The 17,695-nt window shown below is 46.7% G+C and overlaps 1 protein-coding gene across 2 annotated transcripts in view; it reads right to left on the reverse strand.

The window, feature by feature from the left end:
• The window catches only part of SHISA9 (shisa family member 9), a gene marked incomplete at both ends in the record, with an annotated part of 270,612 nt that overhangs the window by 14,009 nt on the left and 238,908 nt on the right, over positions 1-17,695 (reverse strand). The window contains 2 exons of one of the 2 annotated variants that reach the window (XM_080830539.1): positions 4,043-4,090; positions 11,045-11,200. In XM_080830539.1, the coding sequence (XP_080686665.1) occupies positions 4,043-4,090; positions 11,045-11,200 (204 nt within the window). The remainder of the gene's footprint in view (positions 1-4,042; positions 4,091-11,044; positions 11,201-17,695) is intronic. The other variant, XM_080830540.1, reaches the window with a different exon arrangement.

Genomic DNA, 17,695 nt, shown 5'->3' on the forward strand with positions numbered 1-17,695 from the left:
AATGTGTGTACTCCGACAGAATGGCCACCCAAATTATACATTGTCTCCCGCCTTTTGCCTTCTGTAGCATCTCTTGGATGAACATTTATTACTGAGTTACATCAATGATCTTAGACAAAAGAAAGAACTAGAATTTACTGAGTACCTACTGTGTACGAGATGTTCTTACCCATTTCATTGACATTGTCTCATGCAAACTGTCTTAAACATAGGTGACAAGGCAAAACCATCTCCTCTGTGTGACAAGAGGAATTAAGGCCCAGAGATACTGAGTAATTTGGCTGCCACATTTCTCTGCCACAGCTTTAAGTGTCAGGGAGGGACACCAAATCCGAGACTGTCACCTTCAATGTTCCTACTTTCCAGCTGTGGCTCCAGCACAAACCCTTGACTAAGAAAACAGTCTTATTTCAGCAAACAGCAAAATACTCATGTTTGGAAGAATGCTGGCATGTGAAATTGGTGTTCTAGGGCAAATCATGTCTAGGGATTGGGTCTTGGAAAAGGTAGGTCCAAACGTTAGTATATAGAGAATTATCCAGAAGTTTCAGTTAAAAAAATGAAAAACTAGAAAATGTTGAGACCCCACGTCCAGTGGTCCCAGTTTCTCTGCAGTATGTGGGCCCAGGATTTTCATTAGTATCGAGCATGTCCAGTGACTCTGAGTGCAGTCTGTAAGCCATTCTTTGGAGATTGGGTCCTGGTTCCAGGTCTGATGTAATTGTCCTGTATGACTTTGGGCAACCTCATTTATCTCAGGGAACTAGGTTCCCTCATCCAGAAGAGCAGAAGGGTTGGATAAAGGGTATTTTCTTCACTGTCATTAAGGTGTATTACTTACATTCTCCTAATGTTACTCCCCCAAACACCACAGAGCATGGATTTTCACGGCCGTTGTTTTGGAAATGGTAGAAATGGGAGTTCAGGGCATGTGAGCGGCTCGTACAAGAGCACATGGTCTGCTTCTAATCCAAGCCATAATGATCATATCAGTCCTGTACTGACAGTTTCCCCCAAGTTCACTGCTCCAGCGTAGCACTGGATGAAGCGACAGGTCAGGTTCAAAGATTCATTTTGCAAAATGACCAGATTTCAAAAGACACGGATGGCTTCGTACCGCTTAGGAGAGTCCACTGGGCTCGAGGTAGTGGTGCTTTCCTGGGAGGGGTTTCCAAGCGTTATTGGGGATAATTCCAAGATTATTGCTCCCAAGGCTGGGCATGGGCGGAGCAGCAGGAGTGGCCACTAGGGGGCGGCGTGTATGGGGAAACCTCAGGTAGAGAAAAATGAATAGTGCCCACGGGGGTGTGATGTTTGCCATTTCCCACCCTGGCAGACACGTTTCACCAACCAGGGGAGTCAGACGCAATGCGGGTGGAAACAGGAAACCCTCATCCTCAGAGACCTTGCCACTTCTGCTTGGCAGCTACCCCTGCCTTCACCAACCTCCCCAGGTGGCACCCATCCCTCCGCCTACTCCTCCCGCTCCTGCCCTATGTTCCCAGAGCGGGTTCCTAGCAACATTCATGCCCCTGGATGTTAAGCTGTTAACTGGTTTTCCTGAAGAGAAAAGAGATCAGACATCCAAAGTGTGTGGGAAATGATCTTAGAGTCTGACGCTTTTTGTTAGCACGAGATTTTCCAGAGCCTTTCATTCGTTCACCCGATAATAGTCCTAATGATACCAGTAATAGGCTTCATGTGGTTCTCACTTTCCGAACGCTAGGCAGTGTGACATGTCTTGTACACGTTACCTCATCTTCACAACAACCTAGGCGGTAGATGACACCATTGTCCCCATTTTGTAGATCAGAAAACAGGGGCTCAGAGGGGTCAGCTGACTTGCTGAGGGGCTCGAGAGTACCCAACAAGGAGACCGTGATTGGAACCTAGGTGTGTCTGAGGCTAAGCCCGTCGCAGCCTGCATGTGCCTCCCTTTCGAGAAGGTGGCAGGGTGTGGGAGGCAGGGGAGGTCCGAAAGCCCCAACCTTGTTATCATGCCTCATGGAGTCTCCAGCTCTGGAGGCCGAGTGGGGAACACTAGAGAAAGATCAGTGACTCCAGAGGAACTTGGGCCCGGCCATCCTTGGGACCCCTCTCCTCCCCAGACAAGGCCTGATAAATACAGACACTTTTAACAGGACAGGTGAAATTAGCCCAGTTTGGGTAGAAAAAACTGCTTCTAAGCCCTTGCCTTTGCCCCGTCCTGAAATATTTTCTAAATGCATCAGACAACAATAAGCTGATATAAGGACAGGGGTGCTGACTGCCTCCAAATGTTGTCACGGGAATCATAATGGCTTTGTTTTTCATAGGGGAGAGGAAAAAAAAGTTTATGCCTCAAATTAGTAGGTCTGTCATGTTCCAAATTGTTTGCATTTCTAAAAATGGATGTTGACATGTGAACAGTTATTATCTAATGCAAGACCCAAAAATCTGCCTCTCTCAAGGCAACAACAGGGTAGTCAAGGGATCCTCTACAGACACGTGGGTCTACAGCTCTCTCTCTGGGTGCGGGAGTACAGTGAGTCCCCTTCCTTCCCTGCTCCCCTCAGAGCTCAGGTTGCTTCTGAGGGTCTGGGACCTGGTCAGACTCCCCTCTTCAGAAACCTCGGCCCCCAGAAAGATCCCTGGAGACCTAATCAGAGGGTGTCAGCTTCCCAGCAAGATTTCTCTAGTGCGGTGGTCTTCAGAGTGTGGTCCCCAGACCAGCAGCATCGCCATGGAAACTGTTAGCAACACAACCCCTCAGGCCCCCACCCAAGGTCCCGGGAATCAGAAGCTCTGCGACGAGACCCAGGAATCTGGGTTTTAACAACCCTCCAGGGGAGGCTGATGCTGCCAAGCAGCTGAGATGTGAGAACCACCGAGGGCGCACCGTTCCCTCCTCCCCGCTCACAGGCATTCACTCACGACCTTCTACAGTCTCTTTCTTACTTGTCCTTCCACTCCATTGTCTTTTCTCCATCTTCTACTCACCACAGCTCAAGTCACTGCCCACCTGGGTGACTGCAGGAGCCTCCCAGTGGGTGGTCCCACCTCGAGGCCACCCACCCACCTCCAACTTTTGAGAATGTAGAAATAGTCCTGCCTAGAGCCCTGTGAGACCTTCTAATTTCCCAAGTTCAAGGTCACAGAAGAGTTCTCCCGCATGGCCTTGGGTCAGCGGCATCTTCCCCACCACCAAATCCAACCCAGCAAATGGGGTGAAGGCGGAGGAAAACCGAGTTTCCTGTCTGTTCTGGAAAGGGCTGCTCCCACCCCAGTGGGAAATAACCCAGGCCTTGAGTCAAACAGACTTGGGTCCAAACCGCAGCCCCAGCACTTAGCAGCTGTGGATATCAGCAAGACACCCTTGCTCAGACACCCAAGTCCCCATTTCTAAAAGGGGCAAGGACACGGCCTGCCCAGCTGGGTCATCAGAGAATTTAGTGACAACATGATATAAAGATCCAGCACTCTGGCACACAGTAGGGCATACAGAGATTCTAGCTACCTTCTGGTCCAGGACCCGGCTGGTTAATTCACAGACCACCTGACCAGACTTCTTAGCATCCGATGCTCACTGTACTGCCTGGGGAAAGTCGAAAACAGTGACAAGGCTAATGGTTCATGAGACCCTGAGCCAATAACCCAACTCGGGTTTCTCTCTCCTTCAGAAGTTGTGGTTTTCTCCCCTACATTCATTTACCTTGGGTTTTACTGTTCTGTTTGTGCTGCTTTCCGAGAAAAACCAACATTTCCTGGATGTCTTACCTGGGATGGTGTCTGATAGTGACATTTTCCTTCAGGCAGTGAATACTGAGAAGTGAGGGGTAGCACATTCTTCAACAACAGCCCCGAGCACAGATACGCCACACACGCACACACACACACACAAACACCTACATGCTGGAACTTGGACGGACTTGCAGGGCCACCCAACGGGGACACATGTGTGGCACCGGGTCACACACAAACACCAGGACTCTTTGTGCCTCCACCGATCAGTGTCAAATCTGACAACACCTGGACGAAAGAGCTAGAAAAAGCTGTACAGTACCTTTTGGTGACTTAAGTGTCGCCACTGCCCAGTCACCATCAGAACTTCCTAAAAAAATAACAATCGAGAGATGCTGATCTGCTGGCCGGCTTCCCATGTCCGCTGCGCCCTCACCCCCAGGTGCGGCTGCTGGCAGCCCCAGCTGCAGCCTCCACGGGGCCCCGGGGGACGGGCGAGAGACCAAATGTGCAAATGTGGATCTGCGCATGCGCACCTCCTTCTGCAAAGCCATGCAGCGGTATCGGGATAACGCCCAACAGGGGGTCAGAAGAAGTCCCCTGAGAAAGGCCTAGATGTTTTCAGTTATGTTGGGGAGAGATTTCTTAGGCAGGGATCTGGCTCTGAATTTCAACCTTCTAAGAAAAAAAGGAAAATTTGAGTTGCCTGACCTCACTTTGGCCAAGGACAACACTCTGCTGACAAGAGAGACATTTTGATCCTGTTTTGGCGCCCACTCTTTCCTGAAAAGGGTTGGCGGGGGTGGGGAGAAGGTGGGGAGAGAATTATTAGCTTCAAATCCAAGGTTGGGGCAGTCTCTGTGAACTGCAACTTTATATGCCGGGTGGCAGGTCCCTGAGGCGTAGGGGCTGTCCTCACACATAGTCTGTGTTTGAAAAGTACTGTTGAATGAATGAATGAATTCAAGTTTCTCCATGGAGTCACTTTTCCTAAAGGAGGGAAATTCCCCTAAATGCTAAAGGGATCAAGCTTGTTATTTGAGAATCCCATAATGCTTGGAATTTTGTTTATAAATCAGTTTCTCCAAAATCCAAAATTCTTCTTGAATTTCATTTCAAGAGCACTGAATGAGCCCTTGGGGATCACACGTTATTAGCAGATCCCCCTGGAGGTCGCTTTCCTAAAGTCAAAGACGGTAAGAAGGGTGCACCCTACCTTCCCCTGTCTTTGATAGGCCTTCTCCATAAGACTGGCTTTTACTCAAAACGGGGCAAACCTACCCGGGTGTCCATGCAGCAGCCTCTGCCCATTGGCTGGAGGCCTAGCCAATCAGCGAGAGCCACTAGCTCCCCTTTCCTGTCCCAGGAATCTACCTGGAAAGCCCAAGTCCTCAGCATTTCTGCACAATTTCCAGAGAGACATCAGGCTGCCAGCTGAGAGGAGTCACAGGGAACATTCTGTGTGATCTGAATGATTACAGAGCACAGATCCGGCCTCATTTAAACATTTCCGGTTGGCCTCCCAGGCATGCCAGAGGACGCTCAAATTGCCACATTCCCCCTGCGGATATGAACTCAACACCCTCATCACTCACAACAGAGGGGAAATGACGGGACAGGATAGTGACAAAGTTAAAATTAAGTGAGACCCGCCCGGGATGACTGGATGTTTCTTCTCCCTCTGAGCCAGGATCATGGACATCTGGAAATAGTGATGCGGCCCCACATCTTCCTGTGCGGATGGATACAAGCCTGATCGAGTCACTGATTCACTGAGGCCAAAGAGGCCATCTTACTCCCAAGTCAAGTTCATCACTTGAAGGCAGGAACCATGCCTATGCCGCGGCCAACCCTGTCCCCACTACCTAAGACGGGGCTTAGCTCTGGCAAGGCGCTAACAAGTTTTCCTTCACAAATCCGCTGAAAATCAGGACACCTAATCAGATGGCACACAGGCTTCCACATATAATACTTAAGGTCACACTATGCCTGGTGCCACTAGTGGGCATTACAGAAAAATCTGTTGGGTGAACAATTAAACAGTAAAAGGGGATGGATCTAAGGCACTGAGAGGAAAGGAACATGAGGGAACTTTCTGGATGATGAAATACTTCTTATCCTTACTGGGATGTCAGTTATCCTAGGGCATGTATATTTCAACAATCACACTCTTGTAAAATTATGATCTGCATTATTTCATCACATGTAAGTTAATAACTTACCGATGGTAAACCAATTAGACTCGGGCACCACGGGAAAACTTTCAACTTCAAACAAAGAAAAGCAATATTTTAGTAAGCCTTCCCTCCAAGAAACGGGGGAATGGTACTGCCAAGCCTTTTTTTTTTTTTTTTTTGGCCTGGTTATAACCTGATTTCAGAAATTGTTCTCTAGAAGATAGAATCGTTTCATGGAAAGAACACAGGATTCTGAACCAGGCAATCCTGAAAGTGACTCTTGGGTCTTCCATTTGCTGGGTGGGTGACCCTGGGAAAACCGCTGAGCCTTAGTTTCGCCATCTGCAAGAATGGGACCAAGACCTCCCTCAAAGGTAGAGTGTTTTGAGAGTTCAATGATGTTAACCCTCTTCCTGCCACAACTTAAGGAAAAAGATTAAACTAGCAGAAGTCAATCCATGACGGAGGCCCTCATGCATCACTCAGGGTTTTCACTAGTGATTCCTACGGCAAGATGGAAGAGGGAGTTCCTGCCATATTGGAGTGCCGTGTTGTGGTTCTAAACAGGGCCATTGGAAACTGTAACATGGTTCTGGCAAAATCGTCCTTTGTCTGTCAAATAGCATGAGCAAAAAATATTTTCTTATTAAAATTTTGATGTAAAAATGAAGGCACCGCAGCATTTGATCGATAATGCAGGTATGCCCTGTGTCTTTCTCTCTTTGAGTAGCTAGGGCTCACCGGAGCATCTAAGCGGGACGTGGTCAGGAGTTTAACTTTTAGATGCCTAGAGGGGGAAAAAAAAACTGGACTTGGGGCCAAGAGGAGGTAAGTGCCAACGTGTGGGCGATCTTCGGTTTGCAAGGGCTTTTTCCAGTTCTGAAGGCGGGAGCCACCCCTCCCTGAGCCATCAGGTAAGCCTTGAGGACATTTGCCCAAACACCCCTGTCTTGTCAACACTGACCTTTGAGGAACCACAAAATGGGTTCTCACATCGTAACTACCCCTCACCCGGGTGGCTCAAGCCAGGCAAGGCATGGGCTTAATTGAGTGTTCAGGTTGTATTTCGACTCCATCTCTCACAAGACACACTTCTTAATTTCCATCTGAGCGGAAGATATGTCTAAAATGTTTAAAGCCTCATTTCTGACTTAGGAAGGAGAGTCAGTTGGATGAAACTGAAGCTTTTTGTGATAGACTGTAGAAGCCATATGGCTCTGCACAGTTCAGGCTAACGATGGGGCAGTGAAGAGGTCTGGCTGACCGCAGGTCCTTAGGACAGCTCAGAAAGGTCATTTGCTGCTTGCTCACTCACTTGTTTGTTTTATCAGAGCCTCAGTGTGACTTGGCTTCCTTGTCTGTCTTTCCCATCAAACTGGGATAAACTATCCATCCCCCAAAATGATGGCTGAGCAATTGCATGTTAATCAAAGTACTGGTCTACCTTGGAGACTCAAGGAAAAATATGGCCAACAAACAACTCCGGTCTAAAGACTTTCATATGTGGCCGCATTTACTGAGGGTTGACTGTGTGTCAGGCTAAGCATGTTCTGTGCACTGTATCATTAAATATTCCCAACAAACCATTATCTGTCTACTTTTGTTATCTTCATTTTATAGAGGGAGAAACTAAGACCTCAGGATATTAAGTAATCTCTGAAATTACTCTGTGTTTGAAAAGTACTGTTGAATGAATGAATGAATTCAAGTTTCTCCATGGAGTCACTTTTCCTAAAGGAGGGAAATTCCCCTAAATGCTAAAGGGATCAAGCTTGTTATTTGAGAATCCCATAATACTTGGAATTTTGTTTATAAATCAGTTTCTCCAAGTTGAATTTCATTCCAAGGGCACTGAATAAAATTCAGTGTCTGAGTGAATGAAATTCAAATGTCTGAGGTCTTAAACTCGGAGGCTGTGCTCAATTCCACCATCTTGCTGATCATCTCAGGCTCCTGACTTGCTGTGGTACCCGTCACACACTATTATTCCCTGATTTTACAAATAACGTTTTGGGAACACTCATTAAGTCCCCATACATGTTAGTAGGTTCTGGGGATGCACTGATGAATGGGACAGACGTGGTTCATGCCTCGATGGGACCTACAATCAAGGGACACCAGATTATATGTCTAAGGAATGAATGAATGAATGAATGAATGAATGAAACACATCTCTTTGTACAGAGTCTGACGAAGTTTAGCGTCTGACATTTCCCTAGTGTGTGCTAATCTGTTACTGACAATTGGACAGTGAACCCCTTGGGAACAAAGACCATTCTTCAATCACATGCCGTATCCCTGAATCGCAGAGAGAAGGGAGCTCTCTTTAAACATGAATGAGTGTGATTTCAATAAGCAACAAAAATAAAATAAACCAAACCAAACCAACAGTCACCATCCTTTTCTCTCTGGGTTGGCAGTGAATGGGCGGGACATAGCTAGTGGCCCACAGGTACTCTAATAACTAGAATGAGTGGTATTGTTTCGTCTTCTATTTTCAAATTTCCTCACTTTTCATTCCTCATTTTTCACTTGAAGAAGCTGAGGTCAGAGGGTCTCAGTGACTGGCTCAAACTTCCCTATGTTCTGGATATTAAAGCCGCCAAGAGAAGTTTATTTTGCAGGGGTATTTTTGAACTTGGCAGCGAACCCTAAAGGCTGTCCAAGGCTCTATTTACTGGAAATTTTTGGAAAATGAGTCTGGTTATCAGAGGCTGCCGAGCTCTCAACAGCAAACAATTTTTTAAACAACTCTCCCCGGTGGTAATGATTTCACTAATGAAATGCATTTCATCATCCACACACACATCATGGTGTGAATTATGCCTTAATAAAGAACGCTTCAAAGAACATTTATTATGGGATTTGCATTTCATTTGTGCAGGCAGATGCTGGACACCTGGGTAGGCCACTGGATCAGGCAGTCCCACTGGACCTCCATTCACTAGGAGTCACAAGACCATCAGTGACTCAGATAAAGTTCGTGAACACCCGTGACAGTCAGAGAAGGACAGAGAAGAGGAGAGGCACGTCAGCCATATCCAGGATCGAGGAGGGTTTTCTAAATAAGATCCTTCAGAGTTTTCTAGAAGATTAGGGGTTCCTTACAACTAAGCTCTTATTTTATTCATTACGAAGACAAGCTCATTCATTCATTCAGCAAACATTTCACAAGTTCTCCCTTTGGGGGAAGAAAGGGTTACTTAAGGAGGGTAAAATATATTTTCATACTGCAAATTTAATTCTCAATACCCTGCAGACATTTGCAAGGCACAAGATCCCTGTATAAATCCTTGCTAAAAATCAAGGCGCATTATGGGGCCATCCACCCATTATTTACCCAAATAGCTACTGAGTTTTGATGGGGGACAAGACACTGGGCCTAAGCTGTTTGGGGTAATGTCACCAGTTCAAAAGGAAAAAGATGTCTGGGCTGATTTTTTTTTAATGCCAAAAGAAGAATCAAATAGAACCAGCAGATGTCATTTATCACCTAAATGCAAAGCCCAGGAAGGGGGCAGGCACCCAACAGTGTATGAAGGCTTTGCAGCTACATGGGTACAGACGCCCTGACTCTTTCTCTCCTAGGAAACAGCCCTCAGCTCTTCCTACTAATATCTGAGTCTATTTGAACATGCTTAGAATGCATACGTTGTGCAAACACGGAATATGGAACGGAGGGAATCTGTGGTCATGGGGTCAATGTACTTGAGGGCTGAGTTGGGCATAGAAATTCAACATGAAACGTGGGAACTGGCACATAAGTCCTTGCGGGGCTTGGGATTTAGAAAAGTCTGTGTCGGTCTGCATGAGCTGTGCCCTTGGTATTAGAAATTTGGTTCGTCTGTCTTTGAGTGATTCCATCTAGAAGTCCTAGGAGATGGGGGGAAAAATAAGAATTCCTGAAGACCCTTGTGATTCCAACGCTTGCCAAGCTCCCTGTATGCCCCTGGCCCTCTGCTGAGCACCAAGATGCTTGTTTTATGCCTCTGGTGTCAGGAGACCATGGTCCCCACAAGCATCACAGACACGCAACAGTGGCTTTAGTTTCTGGTGTCAGTGTGTCATGGAATTAAGATATTTGACACTGGAATTGATCAGTGAGTACCTCCCATCCCATCTCAGATGAGGGAAGAAATGAAGACAAACAGCAAACAGATAATAAATGAAGACAAACAGACCCCAAACATGGGGTCTGGGCATCTTGCTTCTGCCTGAAGTTTGGCTTTGCTACGGCTGCGGCTTCCGCCCCACAGAACTCCTACATGATCAATGCATTCAGGAGCCTGGGCCACCAGCAGGGTCGCCGTCACAGTCCCTCATGTGTGAGCTGGGGCAAGTAGCAGGGGTGTGGGAGGCTAGTGGCAGGAAAGTAGCTTCTGGAGCAATTAAAAACCCATAGGCTGCTTGATCTGGGGCAAATGAAATTAGACGCCTTGAGTCTCAGTCGATGAATCTGAAAATTGGGATAATAACTGTACCCTCCTCTTCAGATCCCTGTGAGAAGATGCGGCGGGATGTATAAAAGGCCCAGTGAGAAGAGCCCAGTTAGCACAAGATTCAGGCAACGCACCCCATCCTGAAGCGCGGAGGCTGCCTGAGGTGGGGGCGTGCAGCTATCAGTGTCTCACAGATGGGGTGACTGGGGGGGGGGACCCACTACAGGGCAAGGCATTTGGAGACTGAGTGTCCTGGATTCCCTGAGGATTCACGAGGGCAGACAGTGGATGACGAAGGGGCTGGGCTGTTGGTCAGACACCAACGAGCCTCCAGGACCTCTTCCCAGGGAAACAACCCCCACATGTGTCCCTCGCTCACCCACCCTGCCCCACGTGGCACGGTAGGACTCGGTCCAGTCAGAGAGGAAGCAGCCCGCGGCCTCTGCTTCCCAGCAATCTGGGCCCCAGGTAGAGAGACCAAGAACACGTGTGAGCGAGACAGAGAGGGGGAGAGAGAGAGAGAGAGAAAAGAGACAGAAAGAGATGGAGAAAGTGGCGGAGACTGAGAGAGACACAGATTTCGAGAGAGAAAAAGAGAAAGAAAAGGAGAAGTAGGAAGAAAAAAACCGACAGGATGAGAAAAAAAGCAGTCGGAGGGAACGGGAAAAAAAGCACAGAAGAGTAGAGGAGAAACAGAATAGGACTCACCGACTGCCTTCAAGGAGGCGTACTTGTTGAGCTCTTTGCCTGGTGGCTGCTGCTCGTAGGGGTTGGAGATCTGGCCCAGGCTGGGGTACGAATGGGGATGGCCCATCTGCTGGAGCAAAGGCGAGGTGGGCACTGCGTTGTTCATCTGGGTCGTGTCTGCAAGTGAAGACAAAGGAGGACACGGTCACAGGTGGAGACGGACCTTGAACCCATGCCCACCATCGCCGGGTCCCAAACTGCCCACCCCCTGGGGACACACGAGGCAGAGCAGCAACGGGCTCCAGGATCCTCCCTGGAAAGCAGCTGAGGATGGATGGGCTAAGGGCAAATATATATGACTACCTTCAATAACAGTCGAGGAAATGCAAGTCGGAGAGTGAGAAGGAGAAGCCGTTCCTTTGCCAAGAGATGGGCAAACGTTACAAGGACGGAAGGGCCACCATACTGGCAGAGATGTGGAAAACGGGCCCGTCTCATAACCTCACGCGGGCGCCCAGGTTGCCACATTTGCAGAAAGGAAGGTGGCAGTGTGTCTGGAAATGTAAAGTGAATGTGTGCTTGGACCAAACGATACCGCTTCTGCGGACTGAGCCTACAGAAATAGTGTCAGAATACATAGATATTTGTTCAGAGATGTTTTTGCACGGTTATAAAGTGGCAAAAGTGCACACGTAGAGAAACAAACTCAACTCCGTAAAGATGGAAATTCTTCAATAAATTACTGTATGTCCATATTACATACACAATGTACATTCATATGATAGGGTATTCTGCCGCTGTTAGGGGAAAAAATGTGCTTAAAAATGAATTAACTCTAGGGGCGCCTCGGTGGTTCAGTCCGTTGAACCGCGGACTTTTGATTGCGGCTCAGGTCATGATCTCATGGTTGTGGGATCGAGCCCTGTGCCAGGCTCCTCGCTCAGCAGGGAGTCTGCTTCTCTCTCTCTCTCAAATTAATTAATTAAATAAATATTTTTAAAAATGAGTTAACTCTATATATGCCAATCTGGCTAGTTTTTTTGGGGTCCTATTGTTAAGGGAGAAAAAGCAAATGTGAAAGTAATGCATATAATATAGCATCTTTGTTAAAGAAAAGGAAATCTATGCATATTGCTTGCATGGTGAGATTTGCAAAAACAGAAAAAGAAATATGCGAAGACACACGAACAAAGTATCGGCTACTTAGAGGGAATGGGATTCGTGGGGAGAGAGGTTCAAGACGTCTACTGGGAGACAATAGTCTCGGAGCTGAGATCCAGAAATCTAGATGTGTTTGCTTGTGGGTGGAGGTGGAGGGCACTGGGAAGGGTGCTCAGGTCAGAGGGAAGGGCATGGCTAGAAGCCCTGAAATTGGAGGGGATACAGAGTTAGGAGTGCATCGAGGCACACGTGGCTGCAGAGTGGGAGTGTGAGCCAAGTGGAAGGAGGTGGGGCTGGACAGGCTGGCGGGGCCCAGGAGGCCTTGGGAAGGGTTTCCCCATCACCCCGACAGCAGTGGGATGGGCGGAGTGAAGGGGAGAGTGAGGCAAGGTGGAGTCCAGATGAGGCGATTATGGCTCAGTTTCAGGCAGGAAATATGGGTTCTCGCCAGCTTCATGAAGCACTTGGCCAGATCCAGAGAAACACAGCAGTGGGTGCGGGTGCTGTCTTGAGAGATCCCTGTTACGGAGCATGCGCGCCCCTTCCCCAGCTGCCGTGTTGGCTGCCACAGCTCCCAGCTGCCCCCCACACCCAGGAAGTTATTCTCTGGAATCACTGCCCTGGCTTTAGTGTCTTTCATGGACTTCACCCTCAACACCTGGGGTGGTCGGCCAGCAGAGCCTGGCTGACACTAGGACATGCAGACCAGCCCTTGGCCTCAAGGTCGGGATGCTTTATGACGTAATGGATGCTCCAGAGCTCCCAGGGATTGGAACAAACAAACTGCTTTCATAAAGTGCCGGACTGTAAACAGTTCAGTCTTTAAGGGCCACACAGTCTTGTTATAAACACTCAACTCCACCCTTGTAGCAAGAAAGCACAGACATGATGTCAATGAGTGGGTGTGGCTGTGCACCAATAAAATTTTATTTATAAAAACAGGTGGCTGCTAGATGTGGTCCAAGGGCCATAATATGACCACCCCCGGTCCAGATTTTATCTGAGATGGAGACCCCATCCCTGAGTGGCTCCTTTAGCTTTCCTGTTTTGTTTCCCTCACAACCTGAGAGGGGCGTGTGTGTGCATCTATGTCTGTGTGTCTGTGTGTGTCTGTAGCACTCCCTCCGTCTCATACACCTGACCCCTCCCTCAAGTAAGTGCTGCTTCTAGACAACCCAACACATGACAGATATGGAGTATGCCGGGCTTTAGAAACCAGTACATACCCATATGGAAAGAGGCAGGGAGACCACAGCTGAGACACAGCGATAAGAAGAGCACTTCTCTTACTGCACACGCACACAAGACCAACAGTACAATGGTCAGGTCACGAAACATATGCCACGTAACCCAGTCTCTGGCCAACATGGGAGGAAGGAGGTATATCCTTCTGCTGTGATAGCTTCTTGACTGAGAATCAGTGGGGGGCCAGGAACGCCCAAGCTTAATGAAATCATGGAAGAGGTGTTGCGTAAGGTAGAGCTTTTGCTGAAGCGTGGACCCCAAGATCCTCTCACATGTTACTCTCCAGAAAAATCTGCCAGGGAGGTCTGTCTGTTCTCTCTGGGCATGTCAGGCCAGACATATTTTGTGCCCAAATGCTGGTCCAGCAGGAGCAGTCACTCTAAGTTCTCACTGTGTGCTGGTTCTGTGGTTTTGTTTTGTTTTGTTTTTCACAATCTCTTTTTCACTGGACAGGTACTAGCTGTGTGTGTTCAGAGCTAGTACGTCCTCTGGCACGGTGCGCCAGGTGCATCTGAGTCATGTGATGAGCCGCTCATCATGGCAACTATCTTAGTCTAGGTTTTCCCAGAGATAAGGACTCAAATAGGAACAAATCTGGGAGGGAGGCTCAGGGGATACTGTAGAAAAGGAGTAGGAGAGGAAGACAGGGAAGTGAAAGCAGACCCAACTGCAGTGAACTAGAGACTAATCCCATCTTGGAATTCTGGTACATGGTGTTGAATGCCTGTCTCAGAATTCTGTCACCCCATGGGGAAGTGAGTCCCTTACTATTTATTTCTACACCAATTCCCATCAGTCATCAGATGACGGCTGCTTCTGGAGGACAGTAAGGCCTTAGCACTTGCAACCCACCATGTTCCGAGGGGCAGGATGTGCTCTGGCACCACAGAAATTCTTATTCAGACGTGTAAGAGCTGGTATTTGGAAATCAGGCCAGTAACTCACACCTCTGGCCACAGAAGTGAGCATGTGATCCAAACTGGACAAATCACGATGCCTCATTCTTCTCAGATGGGAAGCAGGCATATGATCTAGGTGGGACCAATCAGAATGCTTCCTTGAGTTTTTCTATCTGGAACCTTTAGAGTCAAGGAGCCAGGAGGTCATGGATTCAAGTGAGTTTGAACTTGCCATGTGGAGAAGCTCTTTATTGTAAAGTAATAAGGACAACAGGAAGAAAGCAAAGAAGATAGGGAAACCCCTTTCTAATAACCTAGTATGCTTCAAGGTTACTGTCCCTTGCAATGTAGAGTTTGGACTGGTGTAATTGTTGTGTGGATTCCCTTGGGGAAATGAAGCTGACCAGAGGGGAGGCTGCCTGTGTGGCTATAAAAAAAAAAAAAGGCCTGGGGATTATGTCAAGATGTAAAAGGCATTGCTCCTGGGTATTCTACAGAGATTTAGAAGAAATTTCAATTGGCCTCAGTAGTACATTGGGAATGCCCAAAGACATTCATAAGCTAATTTACTAATGTCTTCATGGCCAAGTCCTGTTTTTTCACCCCTGAAAGTAAATCCCAAACATGAGCCTTGTCTAGTTAAAGAGCTGACTTCTGTCAAGCCCACCCTTTCTCCCAAATCCTTGCTCCCTTAATCCTAGATCCCACCCACTAGGCTCAAATTTTGTTTCCAGGCCTGCCAGGGGAAATGTTAAACACTTCATTAAAGAGAATACAAAAATCTGTACCGATGTTCCTCATCTCTTGGGACAGTCCTTTATATTATTCAACAGAATATTTAATATGCTATTATAAAGTATTTGCTTCTGGATGATTTCTCCCAAGTCCTGAGCTACCTCAAGGGCAGTGAGTAGTTAGTTAATATAAGTAGGCCTGACCAAGACGGCCTACCAAGATGGCCTACCAAAGAAATCCCTCACAAAAGAGATGGGGTTGCCCTGAAGTCACATTCCTGCTATCACAAGCAGCGCCACAGGAAGCAAATTTCCGGCCGTTTTAGAGAGCCATTTTGTGCTCGCTTCCAGACATCGAATATTCACAAATATTGAAATCCAGTCTCAGGGCAGCAATCAAGAATTATTAAACAGACATTTGTGACTGGGTTTTTTAAATGTTATTTTCATTTTACTGAACGAGAAGATGGAGTGGACCTGGCAACCCAGAGTCTCTATGAGTTTTGTTCAAATATATCCAGCCGAGGAGGAGAGACCAAAGTCTAGATGGGAAGTCAGCCCAGCATGGTATCTAAGCAAAACGGAACAATAGGGTGAGGGAAGAGCAAAGAGTGGGTACGATCTGTCCTTGCCAATAGAGGTGAGAAGAAAAATAAGAGACATGGAGAGTATGTAGGTATAAGTGTATTTGCATACGTATTTTTATGTGCATATGTATACATACACATATGTACATATTAAATACCTATTTATCTCTCTATGTATATCATTTAATTTACATAGTCATGGCCATGGAAAGCATCCAGTTAGACCAACAGTATCTTGCCAACACTGTCCTGAGCTCAACAGGACAGTTTCTCTTGTAGACACACTTTGGTCCCAGAGATATCATACCCACCTTCACCTCTGCAGAAAGGTACTTCCTACCCAATGCCACAAGAAAAAACTTTCCCTGCCTCATTATAATTTTGCAACTCATTCTGACTCTTAGAAATAACTAACAAGGACTTGCTGTTCTGGGATGCTGTTTTCCAACAAGAGCCTCGGTCAACAAACAAGAAGTTGATCATGTCCCTGTGCTCTCCTTCCTAAGACAGAAGCGGGGTCTTATGTATTTAACACTCATTTTCAAAGAAGAGTGAGACAGAGCTACTCTAATTGGAAGCATCTGGCTGACTTACCCCAGGTAACTGCTGTGTAAGTACCATTATATGTGCTATACCTTAGTCACTAAACAGAAATAAAATAAATGCAATTCAGATAGGGTCAGCTAAGGTAAAAATGCTCAGTTGCAAACACTGGGAGGATGCTGTGGGCTTCTCCGTGTAGAAGAGACAAATAACAACTATCAGAAACTGGACCAATTTGGCTGCTCTTGGAAGAAAAGCAACAATAGCCAGTCTTTCAAGGCACACCACAGGAAGAACAGCTCGGAAAGGCAGAAGATGGTTAAATGGTGCTGTTTTGGGGTGTGTATGCTATGTGCCTGGCTTGGCAAGGAATTTCTCATGCACTCTATCTCTAATTCCTACATCAACCCTACAAGGTAGAGATCCACAGACAATATATCTTTTAAAATAAGGTTTTCACTATAGAATGGTTTTAGATTGATAAAAACACTGCAAAGATGGCACCGAGAGGGGCGTCTGGGTAGCGCATTCAGTTAAGCGTTGGATTCTTGGTTTCAGCCCAGGCCGTGATATCAGGATTGTGAGACTGAGCCCCACATCGGGCTCCACGTTCAGCGTGGCATCTGATTGACATTCTCTCTCTCTCTGCCCCTCTCCACCATGCTTGCTTACTCTCTCTCTCTCTCCCCCTAAAATAAATAAATTAAGAAAAAAAAAAAAGATGGCGTTGAGAGTTCCCACCCCAGACCCAGTTTCCTCTGTTACTGACATCTTGTGTTGTATGGTACAAATAATGAACCACTTTGATAAATTACTATTAACAAAAGTCCACACAGTATTCAGGTTTCCTAAGCTTGGACCTAATGTCCTTTTTCTGTTCCAGAATCTCATCCAACTACCACATTAAACATAGTCATCATGTTTCCTTAGGTATCTCCTGGTTGTTAGTTTCTTAGACTTTCATTGTTCTTGATGATTTTGACAGTTTTGAGGACTGCAGGCCAGGTATTGTGTAGAGTGGCCCTTGAGCGGAATTTGTCTGATGATTTTCTCATGACTAGACTGAGGTTATGGGTTTGGGGGAGGAGAAGTGTAAAGTGACATTCACATCATCACCCATCAAGGATATACACTATGATGCCTTATCTCTGTTGATGCTAACCTTCATCACCTGCCTGAAGTAGTGTCTATCAAGTTTCTCCCACTGTAAATTTACTCTATTTTTTTTTTCTCTTTTCATGCCATACTCTTTAAGCCACTCTGTACAACCCACACTTAAAGAGCAAGGAGTTATGTTCCACCTCTTTGAGGACAGAGTTTCTACATAAATTATTTAGAATTCTTCTACATGGGAGTCTTGTCTCTTTTCCCCTACTTAATTATTCAAAAACTTTCTTATATCAGTGTGGACACACAGACATGAATTTTATCACTTTGGGTTATAAACCAATATTGTTTTATTTTGGGTTTTTGTTGTTGTTCTTGTTCTTGTTTGTTTGCTCA

Source organism: Martes martes (assembly GCF_963455335.1).
Source record: "Martes martes genome assembly, chromosome: 18".
Classification (NCBI taxonomy): domain Eukaryota; kingdom Metazoa; phylum Chordata; class Mammalia; order Carnivora; family Mustelidae; genus Martes; species Martes martes.